Genomic DNA, 22,515 nt, shown 5'->3' on the forward strand with positions numbered 1-22,515 from the left:
ATGGTACATTACATTGTGGGACAGTATTCCTCTGCCACATGGAAACATTATGGACTTAGAAAGTAAAATATCACCTTCTGGGGCACGGTGGTTAAGAGCCTGGCTGCAGTTCCAACCCACCAGCCCCTCCTTGGAAACCCTGTGTGGGCAGTTCTACTCTGTCCTGCAAGGTCAAGCAATCAGTCAGAATTGACTGGACAGCAAAGGCTTTGGATTTGATTTTTTTTCTTTGTTTAACTTTAGTAGCATAATCAGGAACAAGTAAAAGCAGAAATCCTAAAACATCCAGCTCCAGTGATTTTTTTTTTTTTAATTCTAAACCAACTTTTTTTGGGGGGTGGTGGTGAGGGGCTAAGGGATGGGTTGAAAGGGCCCTTTTAATTTAAGGTCAAGCGAACAGTGCAGCTACAAAATTGGGGCCAGGCAGGGTCCACTTTGGAGAGGCGGAGAAGTAGGCTTAACTCAAGTCCCTTGCCTTGCAAGAACGGGTAGGTGTTAGGCAATTGGCTTTTTGAATAGGATGGAGGCTGGACGGATGAGGATGAAGATTTCTCCGGTTAGAGAGGAAACTTGGTATTAAGAGGGCCTCGCTGAAACCCAATAATAATCACACAACTGGTGTTGTCCAGGGCAGGAAAGTGGGAAGCAGAAAGGCTCAAGCTCCTTTCCCTGGGTTGGCTCAGGAACTTATTTTCAGTAAATATTTATTAGGTTCTTTTTTAATAAGAGTCAGGCACGGTGCAAAGCACCAGGATATAAAGCCGAGTGAAATGTGGTCTTGCCTTTGAGGGGGTCACAGTTCAGCAAAATGGCTTTAACATTTCTCGTGGCCTTTGATAACTTTATCCTGGGAATTATCAGGGGAATTTGTACCTAAATTCATCCAGACTTTTCTTCTAGGGATTTCAAAACAGATAACGAGATACGGGAAGGGGGTGGAGGAGAGAGAGTTTCAGGGATTGGTGCCAGACTTGGGAGCTGCCAGACGCGAGGCTGTGGTGGTGTTGCCTGCTGGCAAGAGACAGTCAAGACCGTCCCCCGCATTGGCAGCCTCAGGCTTGGCTCTGGCGCAGCGCGGCCGCCACCGTTCTAGCAGCTGGCCAGGCCGGGCGACTGGCAGCCGGGAGCCGGGCACCGGCAGAGCGCAGGTCCTGCCCCAGGCAAGGCTGCGCGCCTTGCGCCCACAGCCAGGGGGCAGAGTTCCTGGCTCTTGCAGGAGCGGGCTACCTAAGGCTCAGGCCCTACTACTCCCCGACCGGTGCATGCCTTCTCTTTCCCAGTCCTTCCCACCAGCTGGGTCTCAGACGAGATTCAGATTGCACCGCTCGCGACCGTCCTCGGCTACCCAGACACACCGCGCCCCCTGGGGCAGGGACCGAGGCGCGGCAGTGGACCTGCGACGGGTGGCTGGGAGGCGGTCCGCGCGCGGGGGGCGGGAGGGGGTTAGAGAGGGGGATTCGAAGGACGCTGCGGCCCCGCCCCCCGCCCCCTCCTCTCCTCCCCTTCAGAAACCGAAGAGCTTGGGTGCATGGACCAAACCTGACTGGGCTGGCACCATGACGCTCACCCGGTTCGTGGTGGCTCTGATTTTAGGGGTGATCTCCGAAGTGGTCAGATTTGATCCGATCCTCAGTTACTCTCTCCGCCACCGCCACCGCCATTTAGCCCCTTTGGGTTCCGGGTATCCTTATTACCTTCCCACTCATCCGCAGCAGCAGAGGACACCTCCACCGCCTCCTTTCCCCAGCGTCCCGCACCCGCCGCGCGCGCTCCATGCCCAGAGCCTGCACGCGGTCCATGCGGCGCGCACGCCCCGGCCGTACCCGGGGGGCTGCCCAGCCGGCGAGTCGTGGGTCAACGTGACGGACTTCGGCGCCGCATGTCTACGCTGGGCAGAGGTGCCACCCTTCCTGGAACGGTCGCCCCCGGCGGGTTGGGCTCAGCTGAGAGGGCAGCGCCACAACTTTTGTCGGAGCCCCGACGGCGCGGGCCGACCTTGGTGCTTCTATGGGAACGCCCACGGCCAAGTGGACTGGGGCTACTGCGACTGCAGACACGGTGAATGGCTTGGGGTAGCGGCGGTAACTTGGAACTGGCGCGAAGCCAGCCTGGCTGGAGGCGGGCATAGGTTGTCTCTTGAAGAGAGAGTGTGTGGGGTAGCGGGTTTGCGTTGAGGGCTGTGGTGGTGGGCTACCACGGAGTTCACGGGCACGATAGTTAGGGTTACCAATGTATGCTATGTATGTGCTGGTCGTCAGGGGTGACTGTTTCTATGTAAGGTGCTGCGCGGGCTCCTGGCTTCTGGCAAGTCTGTGTTTGTGTAAGGGTGTGTGTGTGTGTGTGTGTGTGTGTGTGTGTGTTGGGTGGATGTGAGTTCTCCAGATATGCTTGCCTTGAGGGTGTTACCATATTTACATAAAAGAGGCAAAGAAAAGAAGATAAAGTTGCTAATTACTTGTTTTGGAAAGGGAAATAATAAATGTAATATGACAACCAATACCCTCCTCCCCTCCCCATAAATCTTCATTTGCAAAAAATGCGGTAAGCTTTTTGCCTATTTAATCCCATCATGGATCTGTTTGAAAAAGTATGGCAAAATTTGCGTTTTTCTAGTTTTGTAACGTTAAATCTTTTTAAGAGGTCCTGGGCCAAAATACGCTTGTCAAAATGATGTTCACATTCTGGGGCACAATATGGTAAACATCATCAGGGAGTAAAAGAAAGAAAAAGGGAAAATGGGTGGAATGGTAGTGTAGAAACCACTTGGTATAGTTAAATGCAGTTTTTCAGATTTCCATCATTCAGATTTATATGTTATTTGTGGGAACTTGGGATTAGTTAGTAATATGAAGAGATAAAATTGGTAAGACACTTAAGTTTTGTGGCAATAAAAACATCACATTATAATAAATTGAATGTAAATGAAAAATTTGCCTTTTAACAGTGCCTCATTCTGAATTGTTGGGGTTTTGTTTAATATTAGGGTTTTTTTTTTTTTTACCTTCTTTTATTTATAAACAACTGGGGAAGAAAACCTTATGTCCTTTGAAGTTTGAATTCCCCTTGAAACATTTTTTTGGCAGCTTTCCATCGGAGCAGGTCAGTCAGCGGCTCCATGAATTGGGACCCTGAAACTTGCACTTTGTATCTTTTTGGAGGTTAGCTTTTCTGATGTCATTTTTTCCTACAGAAGTATTATTTATCTGTGCCTTCAATTGCATTAGTGCTTTGGGTTAAAGGAAAGTGATAGGAAGGTTAAGATCAATTATCCTTCGTCCTAGAGAATGAAGTCATCACTATACTCGTGTTTCAGGGACAGAATGCAAATATGGTATAAAATACTTGAGGTGGTATCGAGCAAAGAGTCCTAGCATTGTCTTATTATTTACTGTAAAAAATTATTTGTAGTAAAATCTCAGATTTGGCAACCATTGACAATTTTTTTTCTTTTCCTATTTTTCTTAGTTTTATAAATGGTTAAGTGTGCAGAATTATTAAGGAATAAATGTGGGAAAGTACACACAAGTTCCCTTTATATATATAAAATATATACACATAAAAAATGAATAGGATTCAAAGTTAAAAAAAAAACTACAGTAATCTATTGCTCTCTGATACATAACTCTTTCAGCTTTATAGTCCAAATGAGGAAAGTAGCTTGTCCTTGAGTTTCTCAGCCCACCTCCTTTAGTTGAATATATTTAAATACTTAAATCTAATAGCCATTCAGACGCTTCACAATGCCTTATGTTCATAGCTAACTCTCACTAGACAGAACCCCAAAGATTGTGCAATAGTTGTGTGTACTTCCTGGAGTAAAGTGACTGAACACAACGGAAACAAAAGAAACCACCCAAATGGGAAATAAATGCCTTCCCACCCCACACAAAAAAGGAAAGTAATTGGCTATATAATAGTTGAATTACTTTCAGAGACCGAGTCCTGGTATGTAAAGCTTTCCACTCTGCCATTTACTCCTCAGGTGCTGGCTAGGCACAGTCCACACCTTGGAAATGACTGGCATGTTCTGAATCTTACAACTTTCCTGGCCCTATATTTCAGTTAGGTGTGTGAACTAGAAGTATCCTTGAAAAGTGAAAAGAATATTGAATTGTGTTATTGTGTTTTAGAAAACACTGGTGTCAGTTTTGGCTGTCAGTAGCTATGCAATGGTGGGTAAGACTCTTTGATATTTGTTTTCCTCATCTGGAAGAAAGTGGTTTTTGAATGGATTAATTGTAAAGACCTTCCTAGCTCTGAGCATGTGTACAGAATGACCTGGTCTGATAATAACAGAATTTATTAAGGATTCATTCTGTGCTGGATGATGGATCAAGCACTTTATGTTCCTTTTCTCATTTAATTCTTGTAGCAACCTTATAATGTCTTATAGATGAAGCTACCAGAGGGCATCCTGGTATGTAGAAGAAAATGGGGTTAATTATGCACATTTTCACCTCGCAGCTTATTTTGCTCTAGTTCTTTACTTGTGTACCCAGGTGGAAATACCTGTGCTGTATAGTGATCCTCTTTTTGTAGATAAAGGGTAGCCTAAAAGAAATAGAGAAGGAAATTATGTTTGGCCCAATGCACAGGATTTCCAGTGTCTTATGACTTGAAAATCTCAATGGCCTTTTTTTTTTCTTTTATGAAAAGTAACAAGGGCAAAAGAAAAGAAGAATTTATAGTAATGAGATCTCTCCTTTAAAAAATAAACTGGTAGCTGGAGTCAGGTATCCAGTTGCATGGAGAGAAATGAGGAAGTTAGTACCTCCACGGTGGAGAGTTAGTTGAGCCCAGTTGACGGGGAGGGGGCTGGGGAGGAGACAGAGGCAGTCCCACATCCTGGTCTCTCAGGTGAACCAGGGCAGGGTGTACGGGTTCAGTTGGCGGGGAGGGTCTATGGAGGTGCCAGTGGCTTAAATACCTGGGAGTGGGAAACGTGATGCCTGGGCCCTAGTTGTATAAGACTTGCAAATTAGTGACGAAGAATCATCCAGTGGGTCGCCTCATATCAGCCCAGCAGAAAAGTTCACAAAGTAGACATCAGAATCACCTCAAAACTTCTTAAAATGCAGATTCTTGAGCTCTTAACAAAATTTGATCGCTCCTCTCCTCCGCCTCCCACTCCCCAGCAATACCTTGCAATGATTTAGACTCTTGAATGGGAGGGTTGGTCTCTGGTTGGTATGTCAGATGGGTGACTTGCTTGACGCTGTGCTAGCAGCTCCTCTTTGTTATATCAAGTAGACCTCAATCATAGGTGGCTGAAAATTGATGGTAAAATGGGAAGAATAAATGATAATGCTGAGATTTTACCAGAGAGAATGACTCATAGATCTCAGTTTTTGTCATGTCACATTAACCTATGCATATGCACCAACCCAACCCCAAATCTCTTGATTCAAATAGAGAAAGCAGACCTATGGGACAAGTGTTATTGTTTACGGGATATACTCTATGAAGTCCATCTGTTGTTGGAAGTGAATGTTAATTAAAAAGTTGGCTGAAAGCTGTCCCCACTCTTTTTTTTTTAAAGCCACATCTAGAGTCCATGTAGCAGGTGCTGAAAAACATTTATCAGCAATACCGGATTTGATATATTCACTGGCTGGATACTGAATATTTAGCTCAATCTGCTTTTCAGGCTAAGGCAGATTGTAAAATACTTTTGATTTGGGGCATATCTGACTCTTAACTAGATTGAAGATTCTTTAGAGGGAAGATGAGGTATCTAACTACTTTACCTTTTCTGCACTATTACCCATGAGTATGTATACATATGGTCACTCTTTTCTTGTGCACTAAGGTAACCTTCACCCACGTGTCTGTCAGTTTGTCGTACTGTGAGGGCTTGCGTGTTGCTGTGATGCTGGAAGCTATGCCACCAGTATTCAGATACCAGCAGGGTCACCCATGGAGGACAAGTTTCAGCTGAGCTTCCAGACTAAGACAGGCTAGGAAGAAGGACCCGCAGTCTACTTCTGAAAAGCATTAGCGTTAGTGTTGAAAAGCAAAGATGTCACGTTGAAGACTAAGGTGCGCCTGACCCAAGCCATGGTATTTTCAATCGCATCATATACGATTCTTTTTTTTATTATTATTATGCAGGGGCTACAGTGATAATTGTAAAGACTATATATAAAAACAGGGAAATTCTTATGATAAAGGGGGAAGATGGATACAAAATGACTATGCAAAAATACAGATGCCTATGGAAATTTTGGAGAAGAAAGCAAATGCTGGCTATGTGTTTGGGTATGGTTGTGGATCAGTTAGGATGATTTTGATGATGAAGAATAGAAAATACGACCGAAAATGTCAGAAACAATAAGGAGATTTATTATTCATATCGCAAGAAGTCCATGTGCTGGGCAGGCTCTCGCATGGTATAACAGGGCTACAGCTCTGTTTCTTTGTTATCCTCTTGGCTCCTTCATCCTCTAAGTATGACTTTTATCCTTAGACCTGTGGCAGGATGGAAGTCCCTGGGTGGCACAAATGTTCAGTGCTTGTCTACTACCCTAAAGGTGGGAACCCCACAGTGACACCACAGAGGAAATGCCTGGCAATCTGCTCTTGTAAGGATTGCAGCCAGGAAAACCCTATGAAGCAATTCTACTCTATATTCAAGGCCCATGAAAGCAGCAGTCAAGAAATCAAATGACACATTGCATTGGGCAAATCTGCTGCAAAAGATCTCTTTAAAGTGTTAACAATCAAAGATGTCACTTTAAGGACTAAGGTGCAACTTATCCAAGCCAGGGTGTTTTCAATTGCCTCATATGTATGTGAGAGCTGGACAATGAATAAGGAAGACCAAAGAAGAATTGATAACTTTGAATTATGGTGTTGGCAAAGAATATTGAATGTACCAGGGGCTGCCAGAAGAACAAACAAGTCTGTCTTGGAAGAAGTACAGCCAGAATACTCATTAGAAGCAAGGATGGCGAGACTTTGTCTCACATATTTTGGACATGTTGTCAGGAGGGACATCATGCTTGGTAAAGTAGAGGGTCATCTAAAAAGAGGAAGACCCTCAATAAGAGGGATTGACACAATGGCTGCAACAATGGGCTCAAGCATAACGAGGATTGTGAGGATGGCGCAGGACTGGGAAGTGTTTCGTTCTGTTGTACATAGGGTCACTATGAGCCGGAACGCACTTGACGGCACCTAACAGCAACAGCATCTTAGCTTTTTCAGGGTAGCCCCCTCACTCCTCGTTTTTTCTACAAATCGGCATGACGATATCAATAAAAAATTTACAGTATACAATATACAGAACATTAAAGTAATGAGATTATTTTCCCGTTATAGGCCACACATGAAAAGTCAGCATCAACACTTTTTATTAGGACCACCAGAGGGAACACAAAGTGTGAAAAATGTTGATTCTAGGCATAAGACACGGATAGGTTTCATTCATTCATCAGACGTTTCCTGAGCTCACACTAGAGGAAGCATTTACAAAGATGAACAGGAAATCGCTGTGTCCTCTGAGGACACCTGGCCTGATTGAGGTGCCGGAAGAATGATAAGCATTTTCATTCTCTTCCCTGTGATACATGCTGTGGAAGACAGATAAGAGGATTCCTATCAGCTGGAGCTTAATTTCATTATTCAGTGCTGTGCAATGAAATGGTAATCCCCATACCATTTGCTTGTATGTAACTAGGTCAGGGACTCACAATTTGTGAAAAATTTCTTTTAAACAGACGTGCATATATTGTTAGTGTAGGTAGAGGCTGCTTCAGTTGCATAATACTATATAATGTTTTAAACCAAGAAGTAATTTATGAGATTTATAAATTTCTAATAGCACAATGTGAATTGGTAGAAATGGTTATTCCGAGGGTGTTCTCTCATTTTGAACTAGACTGTTTCAGTTTTCTCAGTGATAAGGTAGCTACATGAATAATAAATGAAAAATTAATATGAATTATAGATGTGAACTAATGGAGGCATATAGAGTTCATTTAGACCTTAGTTCAAGGGGATGCTGTATGTTAAAAGATGAATTGATTTCACTTCTACCTGGGATGATTTGAATAAAATTTACTATTTGTCAGTGCTGAACAGGTTGAAGTTAGGGGTGAATGTAATCATAAATAAAAATGGTATACCTTTGTACTGTCAAATAGGGTGTAGAAAGAAAATGACATCAGAATTAACCTAGCACCCACTACTGTACTTGAAAATTTTAACTAACAGGTCCCTAAACCAGTTGTTTTCAGATACTGTGATTTCTTAAAAAATGTATTTCATAATTAAGATAGGAAATGGCCATTTAATATATTTTCCCATAATGTTGCATCTAGTATAAGACAGCATTTTGTTTATCTGTCAGGTATGTGTACTAAATTGCCCAACATGTAATGGCCTCTTTTTTATTCCTTTTAAATACTTCGTAAACTGAAACTTCTATATAACTCACAGCTTTAGGTATACTTTTTGTCAAGGATTCGAACAATGGTTTAATGTCACCAGCATGCATCCTTCCTATTAGATCAGAAAAACAGAAATAACTAATTATTAACTGTTTTGTACATCTGTGAAGTTCAAGAATAGATGAGAATGGATTTGTGTGAGAACATGATTTTTTTTTACTCATTTATCAAATAAACTGCCATTTTTAAAGGATTTTAAAAAATATTAATAATTCTATTCAGAAAACACTACTGAAATGGATCTATGTTTTTCTGTTTTATCTTTCTCCTCAAATGAGTGAATGCTATTCTATAAGTACCATATAAGGAGTTAACTTAATGTTGTCGTCAGTTGCCATCCTGTCAGCTCTGACTCACGGCGACCTTATGTATAACAGAATGGCCAACAGAGCGAAACGTTGACCTGTCCTGTGCCATCTTTATGATCACTGGTATGTGTGAGTCCATTGTAATGGCTGTTTTTGCTGACCCTCTACCAAACATGATGTCTTTTTCTAGAGATTGGTTTTTCCTGATGACATGCCCAAAGTGAGCCAAAGCCTTGCCATTCTTGTTTCTAATACGCGGTCTGGTCGTATTCTTCCAAAACTGATTTGTTCTTTCCTTTGGCAGCTTACAGTATATTCAGTATTCTTCACCACAGTTCAAATGCATCAATTCTTTTGTCCTCCTTTTTCAGTGTCCAGTTTTCGCATGCTTATGAGGTGATCCAAAAAAATCATGACTTGGGTCAGGTGCACCTTAGTCATCAAAGTGACATCTTTAACACTTTAAAGGGGTCTTTTGCAGCAGATTTACCCAGTGGAATATGTTCTTTGATCTCTTAACTGCTGCTTCCATGGACATTGATTATTGATCCTAGTAGAATGAAATCATTGACAACTTCAATTTTTTCCTCATTTGTCATGATGTTTATCAGTTCAGTTGTGAGGATTCTCATTTTCTTCATGTTCAGGAGTAGTCCATACTGAAGGCTGTAGTCTTTGATCTTCCTCAGTAAGTGCTTCAAGTTTTCTAGGCACTTTACTTTGTTTGCTGTATGTTGACATGAACTGGGTTTATAAAACAAAGGTCACCCGCTCATTTGGTTATTTTCCTACTATTTCTTTAAGACCTCTTAAACTATAGGGCAACCATGAGTAGGAATCGAATCTGTGGCAGTGGGTTTGGTTTTTGGTTGAAGTGTGGAGTATGAGAAGGGAGATCTCTAGATGTCCAAGGAGGTTAATACCATAGCAGCCTCAAAGCTGAAATAAGACTTGGGAAGGGAAGTTTAATCCAGTCACCTGTTCTTCTTAGGCTTACCTTGTGCTGATTGAAACTAATACAACGCTTAAAGTGAATCCTTCTTGAGAGTCCCTCAGTTTTGGGAATTCCTGTTTTCTTGCAGAGTTGTAATAAAGCAAATTTCTGTAACATCAATCTTGTTCATTCCCTTTCCTTTATAAAACATAGAAGAAAAATGATAGTAAACTAAAAGTAAGTTAAAATTTTTGTCAGGGAATTAAGATAGTAGGATTCTGAGCATTGTAGCACACTGGCACCTTTTATCTTTAGGTGAGATATTGGAGACTTAGTGGCAGAGTCTTGCCTCTCATGTGGGAGACCTGGATTCAAGTGGTTTGTCAGTGGCGGATTGCCTCTTCCTATGATGCTGAACAAGTCTCAGCAGAGGTTCCAGATTAAGGCAGACTAAGAAGAAAAGCCTAGTGATCTGCTTTTGAAAAGCAGCCAGTGAAGACCCTGTGCATCATACTAGTCTGATCTGCAACCCGTCACGGAATGGTGCAGGACCAGGTAGCATTTCATTCCTTTGTGCATGGGGTGCTGATGAGTTGGGGGCAACTCAACAGCAGCTAGCAACAAAAACATTTAGGTAGTTGCAGTACTGGCAGACATTTGCTTTTTTTTTTTTTTTTTTGCAGCAATTAATTTTATGCACTCTTGGGGTCCCTCTCCCTGACATTCCATCATGCATAGCCTTAAAACTCTGCCACCCAGTCATTTCTGACTCATGGTGACCCCATGTGTGCATAGTAGATGTAGTCCATAGTGTTTTCAAGGCTGTAAATTTTTGGCAGTAGATCTCCAGATCTCTCTTCTGAGGTGCTTCTGAATGGATTCCAGTGTCCAACCTTTGGTTAGTAGTCAGCGCTTAGTCCTTTGCACCACCCAGGACTCCCTGCATAGCTTGCACAAAAATCCACTGCCGTCTATTCGATTCTGACTCACAGCGCCTCTGTAGGACAGAGCGGAGCTGCCCCATAAGGTTTGCAAGGCTGTAAATCTTTCTCCTGTGGAGTGGCTGGGGGGTTCAAACCAACCGAGCACTTTAAGCACAGCACCACCAGAGCTCCTTTCAGCAGAGCCTTAGAGTCACAGGGAGTCCTGGTGGCATAGTGGTTAAGAGCTACGGCAGCTAACCAAAAGGTCAGCAATTCAAATTCATCAGCCGCTCCTTGGAGACTCTGTGAGGTAGCTCTACTCTGTTCTATAGGGTTGCTATGAGTCAGAATCGACTCCATAGCAAAGAATTTTTTGGTTTTTTAGAGTTGCAAATTCTCTTCCGTTACTGTTTTGGTGTGTAAATTTGTAATGCCTAAAAAAAAAAAAAAAAAAAATATATATATATATATATAGTTGACCTAAACCCTCTGTCTGAGACTTCAAATTTTAAATTGGTTATTATTAGAGTTGTCAGGATATTTTTTAACAAGAATATTTAGACTAGGACAGTTTCCATCAAATTGGAACTTGAGTGACTTTTTGACGGTACAACTCCAGCGCCATTGGACGAGAAGGGGGTGGTCCAGAGACATTAGCTGAGTCCACGTGGAGCATCTCAGAGTGCTTGGCTGGAGTAGGAGAGTGTGAGAAGAGGAGGAGGGAGTAGTTCTTGATAATACAAGATGCTGACAATTGAGTGATATTTACCAGGCAAAGAATTTGGTCTAGAATTTGTCTGAATAACATTATTGTTACTAATATAGCAGTAGAAATTAGTTTACTGGGCTTTGACCCTTGTGGATTTTTTTTTTTTTTACTGTTTCATTTTATTTCTTTTTCACTGAGCTAAGGATATTTCCCCCTTTCCACCTAGTAATTGTGCTCCTGTAAGTTTGTGCAAATGCATAACCCTTCTGCAGATTTGTACGGGTTTGGGACACATCAGCCTCAACTGTAGGATCAGCCCGAAAAGTAGGATGTTCTAGGGAAAATCATCACAGAGCTATAGTAAAGCAAAAAGAAAGGTTTTATTCAGTGTCTGTTCAAAGAGGCAAAAGTGGGAAATGGACAAGCATGCTGCCAGAGCCATGTCTGTGAAAGAATACTACAGAATCATCAGTATATATTAATGTTACAAGTGGGTAAAATTATTGAAAGCTTCATCCTCTCACAGATTGGCTAAAAACTGCCAAATCACAGTGATTCTACATTTTGAATCACCTTTCTTAACCATTAGTTCAGCTTTAGAAACGATAGTCAGCAGGGTCTTCACCGGTTCAACAAATGTTAAAACAAAACCTGTCGCCGTGGAGTTGATTCCGACTCATAGCGACCCAACAAATCTTACTATTCACTAAATGCTAAAAGAAAAAGATAAGAGTGGAAAGTAATGGGTCTTTTGTGCTCTGTTTATGATTTGTTTATGGTTCCCTAAAAGATATTTTCCAAGGTTGCTGATCTTAGCTGATCCTAGATATTGTCTTTATACCTCAAGGCCCAGTTGATGTGTCTTCGTGAGTCCTTGTGAGTCCAGCTCCAGCTAGGGCACATTCTTTATGCTCAAGGACAGGGCATAATGACTCCAGTATTATCTCCTAAATCAAGGATAACCAGAAAGCCACTCCTCTGCTGTCCTGCAGTGTACAGAAACTCTTCAGGCTGTCTTATGCTTCTATTCCCATAAAATGTCTGCTAGATCAGTTGCAATATTTCAAATATAGTGACAGAAGCCAATATGGTGTAATGCATAAAGTAATACCTGAAGTTTTGAAAGTTGTTTGTTGAATGATTGGATCTTTGCTTAGGTTTGGAGATGAGGGGCGTGGGGGAGTAGAAAGGACAGGAATCTAGGAGATAGTTATTGCTGAAATTGCTCAGTTGCCTTTGTTTAGGTCCATAAAAAAAAAAAATATATAGCTTCTTAAAATCAAAAACAAACAAAACTTCTGCCTATCTTAAATGCATAGTGGTATAAATGGTGTGTTTAGACTTTTAATACCTAAGAAGCATATTATTATGCTGATACTAAGAAAAAAGATCTTTCAAATAATTACTGGAAGATTTGTGAACCTCATAGAATGATACGCCGTTAATAAACACATGGACACCCTGGTGGTGTAGTGGTTAAGAGCTACAAGCTGCTAACCAAAATGTTGGCAGTTCAAATCCACCAGGCTCTCCTTGGAAACTCTATGTGGCAGTTCTACTCTGTCCTATAGGGTTGCTAGGGGTCAGAATCGACCTGACAGCAACGGGTTTTTTGTTTTTTAATAAACAGAAACCCTGAGACCAAGGCGAGTACTTTAGGAGTTTTAATGGTTCTCAGGAAATGATAAACTCTGCTGGGGCACTGCTTGGAAAGTGTAGTGTGCTAGGGATGATGGGGCTGGGAGTGGAGTTTAAGAAAGAATTAACTGGTCATTGACATGCAAATTGCATTTCAGAATTGCAAATATTTGTATTCATTGGTAAAGGAAATTGAATGAGCAGTCTGAATTTCTAGCCATACAGCAAAAAAAAAAAAAAAATTTATAGCAGATAGGGCTAAATGAATTCAGGCCATCACAGCACGTTCAGAGAGTCTGAGAAATGATGGTGGCGCTGATAGTTGACCTGGAAACTATTTCCAGCTCTATCCATGCCATTATACGGATGTTATGGTAATAATTGATTTTATGCAGGGTTTTCTCCTTCTTATCTTTAAGTGCCTTAATCATTTAAATGATACACACGCATTCATTTCTTCTTGATAGTTTTGTGATGATTTAGGCAATATTTTATTGTGAATATACGCACATTAGATTATTTACGATGTGTAAGGATTGGGTAAGGAGAGTTTCATAACAACAATTGTAAGGATGGCTCTGGACTGGGCAGTATTTCGTTCTGTTGTGCATGGTGCCAACTCGACGGCACCTACCAACAACAACAACAAGGAGAGTTTCCATTTCCTTTCATTATGATTTTTTTCCAACCCCTTTAAAAGTATATATTGTGGTTAAATATGTATAACCATTTTTAAGTGTACAATTCAGTGACATTAATTACATTCACCATGTTGTGTAGCCATTTCCAAATGTTTTTCCTCACCCTACACAGAAACTCAGCACCACTTCAGCAATTATTTTCTCCTGGACCCTGTCGTTGTTAGGTGCTGTGGAGTCAGTTGTGACTCATAGGGACCCCATGCACAGCAGAATGAAACACTGCCTGGTCCTGCACCATCCTCAAAATTGTTGCTATGTTTGAGCCCATTGTTGCAGCCACTGTGTCAATCCATCTCATTGAGGGTCTTCCTCTTTTCTGCTGATCCTCTACTTTTACCAAGTATGACGTCCTTCTCCAGGGAGTGGTCCCTCCTGACAACATGTCCAAAGTACAGGAGAAGAAGTCTAGTCATCCTCGTTTCTAAGGAGCATTCTAGCTGTACTTCTTCCAAGACATATTTGTTAATTCTTCTAGGAGTCGGTATGTATTCAGTATTCTTCGCCAACACCAGAATTCAAAGGCATCAGTTCTTCTTTGGTCTTCCTTATTTATTGTCCAGCTTTTGCATGCATATGAGGCGATTGGAAATACTGTGGCTTGGCTCAGGCGCACCTTAGTCCTTTTTAATACTTTAAAAAGGTCTTTTGCAGCAGATTTGCCTAGTGCAGTCTGTCATTTGATTTCCTGACTGCTGATTCCATGGCCGTTGATGTGGATCCACGTAAAATGAAATCCTTGACAACTTCCATATTTTCTCCATTAATCCTGATGTTGCTTATCGGTCCAGTGTGAGGATTTTTGTTTTCTTTATGTTAAGGTGTAATCCATACTGAAGACTGTGGCTTTTGATCTTCATCATTTATACTAAACCACTCTATCTAGTAGCAGTTTTCATAAGACTAACATTAGGCAGGAGCCCTGGTGGCAAAGTGGTTAAGAGCTCAGGCTGCTAACCAAAAGGCTGGCAGTTCGAACCCACCAGCCGTTCCTTGGAAACCCTGTGGGGCAGTCTGTCCTACAGGGTCGCTATTCTGACTAGGAGTCTGAATCGTCTCGACGGCACGCAACAACAACAACATTCGGTAGGGTTTGCAAAGCTAATTCATACCTTTTTGAAGTCATGGACATAGTCTTTAGAAATGTCTTGACTACTGCTTGAGGTTAAAAGGGAAAAAAGCACTTTATTCTTCATTAGTGGATGAGCAGATCAAATAGAAGGAAGCTGTAACATAGCAAATTACAGTTATTTTTTAAGTAGATTATTGAATTTTGGTGCTGTGTTTCTTATCTCTTGTCTCGTGTGAAGTTAGAAGGTAATACATTGATGAGGAATTAATATGTGATGTAATCTAATATTTGGAATTCAACATTAGGCATTCGTCATACCCTTTCATTTTTCCCCTTTTAAGATTACGATTGGACTGTCTACTTCAATTAAAAAAAGAAAGCATAACTACATTAAGGAGCCCTCGTGGTGCAGTAGTTCAGTTCTTGTCTGCTAACTGGAAGGTTATCGGTTAAAATCCACCAGCTGCTTCTTGGGAGAAAGGTGTGGCAGTCTGCTTCCATAAAGACTACGGCCATTGGAAATCCTATGGGGCAGTTCTACTCTGTCCTATAAGTGTCGCTATGAGTCAGAATCCACTTAACGGCAGCAGGTTTTTTTTTTTTTAATAACTACATTACATTTTATAATTTGCATCGACATCAGGATGTTTATTACAAAAAAGCTTGTTAAATCCCAATTTAAAGGCAGAAGCATGTGCTGTGAACGTTAAATCCCAATTTAAAGGCAGAAGCATGTGTTGTGAACAGTGGGACTGAATTATTCTGGCTCCACTTGAGTGTGAAAATCATGTTTACTGAGAACTGTCCCAGTGTGTTCAAATGGTTATTTGCTATTAAGGGATTTGGGGATTCTTTTTTCACTTTAGGGTCAGTACGACTTCGAGGTGGCAAGAATGAGTTTGAAGGCACAGTGGAAGTATTTGCAAATGGTGCTTGGGGCACGGTCTGTAGCAGCCACTGGGATGATTCTGACGCATCGGTCATTTGTCACCAGCTGCAGCTTGGGTGAGTTTCCCCATCCCTGACCAAAGCAGTCTGCTCACATCTGAGAATAATGATAGACATCCATCATTGCAATGGAAAAGGTTACGCCTTCCTTCCTCACTCTCTTTCCTCATTCTCACTCTCTGCAAAAGAGCTATAAAGAAAGGGCCCAAGCAGGAAGAATGAGTTCTCTAACACACAACTGTACCTCAGGTATTACTACCCCCACAGAACTAAGACACAAGCAAATGCTAAGTGGACAAAAGTTAAAAGTATCTTTTGGTCTTTGGCTTTAACAAAAAAATAGCTGTTTAGGTCTAGGAAGCAAGTAATTTGAGTCTAAGCATTGTAATTTTTCAGTAGCCTGTGCAGCCTAAGTTGTTGTCATGGGCTTTATTATTACTGTTAGTGTAAAACGTAGATGACACAACATTCACCAATTCGACTTCTTTAATGTGTACAGTTCGGTGACACCAACCAGCTCCATACTGTTGTGCTACCATCACCAATATCCATTGCCAAATTTCCCAACATATAAACAGAGTTTCAGCGCTTCCTAAGTGGTGATTCCTCCTTTCCCCCTCCCTCCTACCCTTGGTAACCACTATTATACTCTGATCTCTATATATTTGCCTGTTCTAGGTATTTCATGTAAGTGAGATCATACAGTGTTTGTCCTTTTGTTAATTGGCTTGCTTCACTCAGCATAATGTTTTCAAGATTCATTGGCTTTTTTTTTTTTTTAATGTATCTTAGCCATCCTAATGGGAATGAAGTGGTATCTCATTGTGATTTTGATTTGCATCTCTTTGATGGCTAATGGCTAATGATGTTGAGCATCTTTTCATGTGTTTTGGTGGCCATTTGAATGTCCTCTTTGGTGAAATGTCTGTTCAAGTGGTTCATTGGCTTTTAACTTCCTGCTTTTAGACACCGACAAGTTCATTTTGTGTGTGTGTGTGTGTGTGTGTGTGTGAAGGAAGAACCTGTGTTCTTTTTCTGGAATGGATTAAGGGATGTTGTCCTGGGCCTTAGGTGCTTTGATTAACCCCCGCAGTGTCCAGCCATTCTGAGAGGCTGTGGTCCTCGGCTCAGGGACCAACTCCTCCATAACTGTAGATATGCTCTTTAAAACAGGTCCGTGTATACTGACTTCCACCAGTCCCAGCACCTTTATGCCTGTGCCATTGAGCTTCACTAGGAGCAGAAAGCTCCATTTTGGCTGTCCTGTTTTTGCATCTTACGTATTTTTTCCTAAGTGTACACAGTATATGTTTTTCTGGCCTTTATTTCCAGAGATCTTTAGAAAGCATGGGAGATACCCTTCTCATTAAAAATGCAGGTCTAAAAGACTGAAGAAAAAAAAAAGGATTTGCAATTTACAAAGATTTTGGATTAATAACCAGGGAGTGGTGATATCTAATTTGACGGTACAAATGGGGCAGTTACTCAAATCTAGTCAAAACAGTAAGAACTTTAATTTGTCAGCTCCCTCCTGTCTTGCCACTGGGAAGGTTGGAGGAATAGGTATTTAGTAAAGGTATTTCAGTAAACCTTGAAGGTCTAAGTTTTATTCAAATGATCAGACTTTTAATGCTATTAGAGAAGCAAGTGGAGCTAAGGCATTAAAGGTATTAAATTAAATGAATTTAGCTATTTTTAGAAATGAGGGCTAGTACAAATCAGGATGAAAGAAGTAGTAATTTCCGAGTCTATAAAATTGTTAGGAATGTTAATTACTAATTTTATCAATGAATATTTAGCCTTGCAAACAGCTGTTGGCAAGTGGGCAAATCACAATGAATATTGACTTGATACTTTTTCCTTTGAGGACCAGCAGCTGTAACAAATTTGTAGGCTGGTCTCACCTGATATATATATCTACATGTGTTTTTATTACCCCTTGAAATCAGGTAATAAAAAAACAAATTTCCTATGAGCTCAAACATAAAGAAAGCAAGGATAATGTAATGGAGATGTGAACTGCAGTGTGGTTACTAGTCTTTTTATTGATGAAAGGATGTAAACTATCTTCAGCAACATAAACTTCAGGTTAGCCCATCTAATTACTTATGTCATCTCTTACCAGTCTATTAAAAAAAATTGCATGATAACAACAGAGCAACCCAGCTTTATTGCTGTTGAGACATATTCATATTTTAGACATACCCCAAATATTTACCGTATGATTGACGGAAGGGGTAGCATGTAGACGATTCTAGAGATTACCATGTTCATCAGATAAGTGTTTGATTTTTAAAAAAATTTTTATATCAGTTTGTACATATCAGAGGTTATTTTTAAAAAATATGTGGATCAGATGGGCTAAGAGTAGGGCCCATCTGCAAATTATTATCTTAATAATGAGTTTCAAAGTCTTACTAGCAAAGAATATACATGTAGGATTTTAAAAATTATAAAATAGATTGCTCTCTTGATCTTATCTTGCTTAGATGCAGTAATAATACTCATTTTGAAAATGCTAGCCCCAAATACTGGAGTCAGAAAGAAGCCTCAAGCATCCAGAGTTCTCATTTTTACACATTAGAAGACAGAGCCTTGGAGAGTGATTTGCAGCTGAGTCCAGACCAGAATCCAAGCCTTATTGGGCTCCATGCCACACTCCTATGAGGTCTTCAAGACCCCATTTTTATATCTACAGTATGTGCCCATTTTCTTCTAAAGACAGCCATAGGTAGTAAAGGCACGTACTTATCAATAGCTATTCAAGATTGTTAAAAACACATTCAGGTTGCCGTAGATGATCAACCCAAGTTCCAATCTGGCATTTCGATTTCCTTGAAATTTATGTAATCCATTTTGTTTTTCTTTCTTTCATTTTTTTCCATATTCATCTTTGTTGGTTTTTATCCATTTTTTAAAATGTAAATAGTTTGATAAAGAAGAATGTCACCTACACTTTTTAACTCTAACATCGATCATTCTATTCCCAGAAGAAAAGGAGTAGCAAAACAAACACCGTTTTCTGGACTGGGCCTTATTCCCATTTATTGGAGCAATGTTCATTGCCGAGGAGATGAAGAAAATATACTGCTTTGTGAAAAAGACATCTGGCAGGGTGAGGCGTGTCCTCAGAAGATGGCAGCTGCTGTCACGTGTAGCTTCTCCCATGGTAAAAAAAAAAAATATATATTCTCTTATTTTACTTTCACTGTGCTTCAGACCTGGTTCCAGATGATAAGATTGTCTTATTTTAAATCATTTCCTTGAGAATTTAAACACACAGCTGTAAGTCTGAATCATCGTATTCTACATTTCAAATAGTCTTCAAATGAGTGCATCTAACAACTGAAATCTCATTTTATTTTTATATAATTTCTCATTTTAAAAAGTCTTCAATTTTATATGCTTATGAGAATATTATATACTGTATACATACATATGGCCCTGGTGGCGTAGTGGTTAAGCATTTGGCTGCTAACCACAAGGTCGGCAGTTTGAATCTACCAGCTGTTCCTTGGAAATCCTATGGGGCAGTTCTCTCTGTCTTATAGGGTCACCATGAGTCGGAACTGACTCAATGGCAATGGGTTTAGTTTGGTTTTGGATATATACAGATTATATATACATATATATGTTATACTGTACTATATACTTTTAGGGTCGCTATGAGTTGGAATTGACTCGATGGCAGTGGGTTAGGTTTGGTTTGGTACTACACACTGTACATGAAACGTATCTTTTGGTAATGGAAAATCATAATGGAATCTAAATGGAAAATCCTCTTGAAACCAAATATAAAATACAGCAAATACAACAAAATATTTTTTCTTTGTAGAATGGAATATAATCATGATATCAGCGTTCTCCTTTGGGTTGTAGGTAGCACATTCCCTAGAAATGGATTGCTATCTTGCATGAAGCCTTCTTCCAAGCATATAACTAGGGTATATGGTAATTAACACTATGGCTTCAGTACCAGGAAACCAAACCAAATCTGTTGCCATTGAGTTGATTCCAACTCATAGGGACCCTAGAGCATAGAGTAGAACTGCCCCCATAGGGTTTCCAAGGAGTGCCTGGTGGATTTAAACTGCTGACCTTTTGGTTAACAGCCGAACTGTTAATCATTACGCCACCAGGGTTTCCATCTGTGTGTGTGTGTGCGCATATATATATATAATATAGGCAACAAAATTTTATTTTATGCTACTTTACTGAATTCTCTTCCAAACGATTTTTGTTTGTTGAGGGGATGGAGAATGTTAACTAAACTTCATCTTTACACATTTTTATATTGTAATAATTACATAAGCCAGAACAAAAACCAAACCCAGTGCCATTGAGTTAATTCCGACTCATAGCAACCCTATAGGACAGAGTAGAACTGTCCCATAGAGTTTCCAAGGAGCGCCTGGTAGATTTGAACTGCCTACCCTTTGGTTAGCAGCCGTAGCACTTAACCATTATGCCACCAGGGTTTCCAGTAATTACATATCTAAGAAAAATACATATTTTAAATAAAAAAATGACATTACAAAATGCAAATGCAAGGTAATATGCCGTAATGGCTGTAGGTTGTAGATGGTTTTAAATTTCTTCTAAAAAATTTTTTTTCCTGCTCCAAGCTTACCACATGGGGCAAATATACATTTTCCATCACTTTCTGCATGTCAAAGTCTGTTAAAGGAAAAATAAACATAATAACTCTTGAAAATTACGTTTCTTACCACCATTTAGCCTTTAGTAACTATAAGAAGCTCATATACAATACTTGGAAGAACAGTTATAAATTGTGTTAGTTCACTTATATAAGTAAACTGCATTACAAATATCAGAATGTTCTATATGCAAATATTTAGTTACCTGGCTCTCTGTCATAAAACTCATGTTTGGTATTCAAATATAAGTGTGCATAGCTGTTATGGGTTGAATTGTGTCCCCCAAATATATGTGTTTTAAGTCCTAACCTCTATGTTTGTGGTTATAATCCCATTTGGAAATGGGTTGTCTTTGTTAATGAGACGGGATTAATGTAGGGTGTGTTATAAGTCAATCTCTTTTGCGATATAAAAGAAATTAAACAAGCAAGCAAAAGAAGCAGAGATGGGGAAGAGAGATGCCAAGCTGCATGAGGGTCACCCAGGAGCAGAAGCTCAAAGAGACGAGGGTCTTCCTCCAGAGCCAACAGAAAGAGAAAGACTTCCCCTAGAGCCAGCACCCTGAATTCGGACTTCTAGCCTCCTAAAGTGTGAGAAAATAAATTTCTGTTAAAGCCACCTACTTGTGATGTTTCTGTTATAGCAGCACTAGATAACTAAGACAATAGCCAAATACCATTGATAGTCAGCCACTTACACTGTGGAGGAATTAGAAGTGTATTTCCGTGTGGATAACTTATTAGCGTTTGCAAATAAACTTCTTAATATTTACTGCACTTGTTCACTTTCCCCATATACACCACTTATTAAAAAAGAAAAGAAATTAGACTGCCTTACTATTTCTTGAACAATTCAAAAGTGTTTCCATACCTTCGTTCATACTGTTCATTTTGCTTCAGCTGCACTTCCCCCATCTCTGACTTCCAAAATCCACCCATCCATTATGGTCCACTTCGGATACCAGCTGTTTCACAAGAGATTCCTAAACTACATCCAACTGCGAGTAAGCTCACTCTCTTCTGAACCCATGCAGAGTTATCTAGAGAATTTCTTCTCTGTATTATTTTAACCACATCCCTAGGCAGTGAACTTCATAAGGGCAGGGTCTATCTAATGCCCAGTTGAGCACCCAGTAGCACCTACTGCAATATCTCGCATACAACAGATTCCTAATATCTGTTTGTTAAACAAAATTGAATGAAAATTTAGGGTATCCTTGCTGGGCCTTTTGCTATCACTTGTCAGGCTAATAGGTTTGGGTTTTTTTGGATGCTGATCACCATTCCAGATACTGAGAATACAGAGGTGGAATAAAAAGACAGTGTCTCTGACCTCAATTCCAGCTGGGAGGAGGCAGATAATTGACATGTAAACCAATAAATAAATGACAGTTTTAGGTAGAAGTGAATACTGTGAGGAAGACCAAATTAGGCAGTGCATTAGAAAGTACCTTGGGGTTCTGTCTAAACAGCTAAGTTAAAGTAGTTTAGATGGGCTGCTGGAAGAAGGGGTGTTTTGGAGTTGAGACCTGAATGATGAGAGGGAGGCAGCCATGTAAAAATCTGTGGTAACTTATCCCAAGGAGAGGAAATAGCGTGTGTAAAGACCCTGAGGTGGGAACCAACTTGTAGTGTTTACAGGACAGAAGGAAGAGGGCAGTGTGGCTACAGCTAGCAAATGAGGCCAGAATTGGAGAGACAAATTCAGAGACTGGTAAGGTCTAGATCAGGACATAGTAGACTATGATAAGGAAATAACAATGGAAGCCTTTGGTGGTTCTTAACCAAGGCGGTGAATGTGAACTGATTCATGCCCAAATGAATTTTCAACATTGTTTTTTGAAGTTACTGGCCAATATAATTAGTTATATTGATTTCACATATATAAAAATAATTCTGTAGCGAAAATCTGCTCTACACGTAAGTGCTATTATTAAGTGCATGTTGGTAATGCTCAAGCTATTGTAAATTAAAAAAAAAAATCAGTGTCACCACCGTAATACCATAAAAATCTAACATACTTCCAGTAAACTACAGCCTTTGAGTGTGTCTTCTCTGGTTTCACAGGTTGTTGGGGAAAAGTGAATTAAGACTATTTCCTTTTAAGAGCTAGTCATATGAATGTTACTTGATCAGAAGTGTTAACTGGTCAGTATCACCATTAGATATGTGTGTGTA

At 40.3% G+C, this 22,515-nt stretch overlaps 1 protein-coding gene across 2 annotated transcripts in view; it reads left to right on the forward strand.

Moving 5' to 3' along the window:
- The first annotated feature begins 1,518 nt into the window (after positions 1-1,518).
- Positions 1,519-22,515, forward strand: part of PRSS12 (serine protease 12) — a 99,665-nt gene continuing 78,668 nt past the window's right edge. Inside the window, exons 1-3 of one of the 2 annotated variants that reach the window (XM_049885457.1) lie at positions 1,519-2,058; positions 15,599-15,737; positions 18,674-18,849. In XM_049885457.1, the coding sequence (XP_049741414.1) occupies positions 1,557-2,058; positions 15,599-15,737; positions 18,674-18,849 (817 nt within the window). In that variant the 5' untranslated portion in view covers positions 1,519-1,556. Of the gene's footprint in view, positions 2,059-15,598; positions 15,738-18,670; positions 18,850-22,515 lie in introns of both variants that reach the window. The other variant, XM_049885456.1, reaches the window with a different exon arrangement.

Source organism: Elephas maximus, chromosome 5 (genome assembly GCF_024166365.1).
Source record: "Elephas maximus indicus isolate mEleMax1 chromosome 5, mEleMax1 primary haplotype, whole genome shotgun sequence".
In the NCBI taxonomy this organism is placed as follows: domain Eukaryota; kingdom Metazoa; phylum Chordata; class Mammalia; order Proboscidea; family Elephantidae; genus Elephas; species Elephas maximus.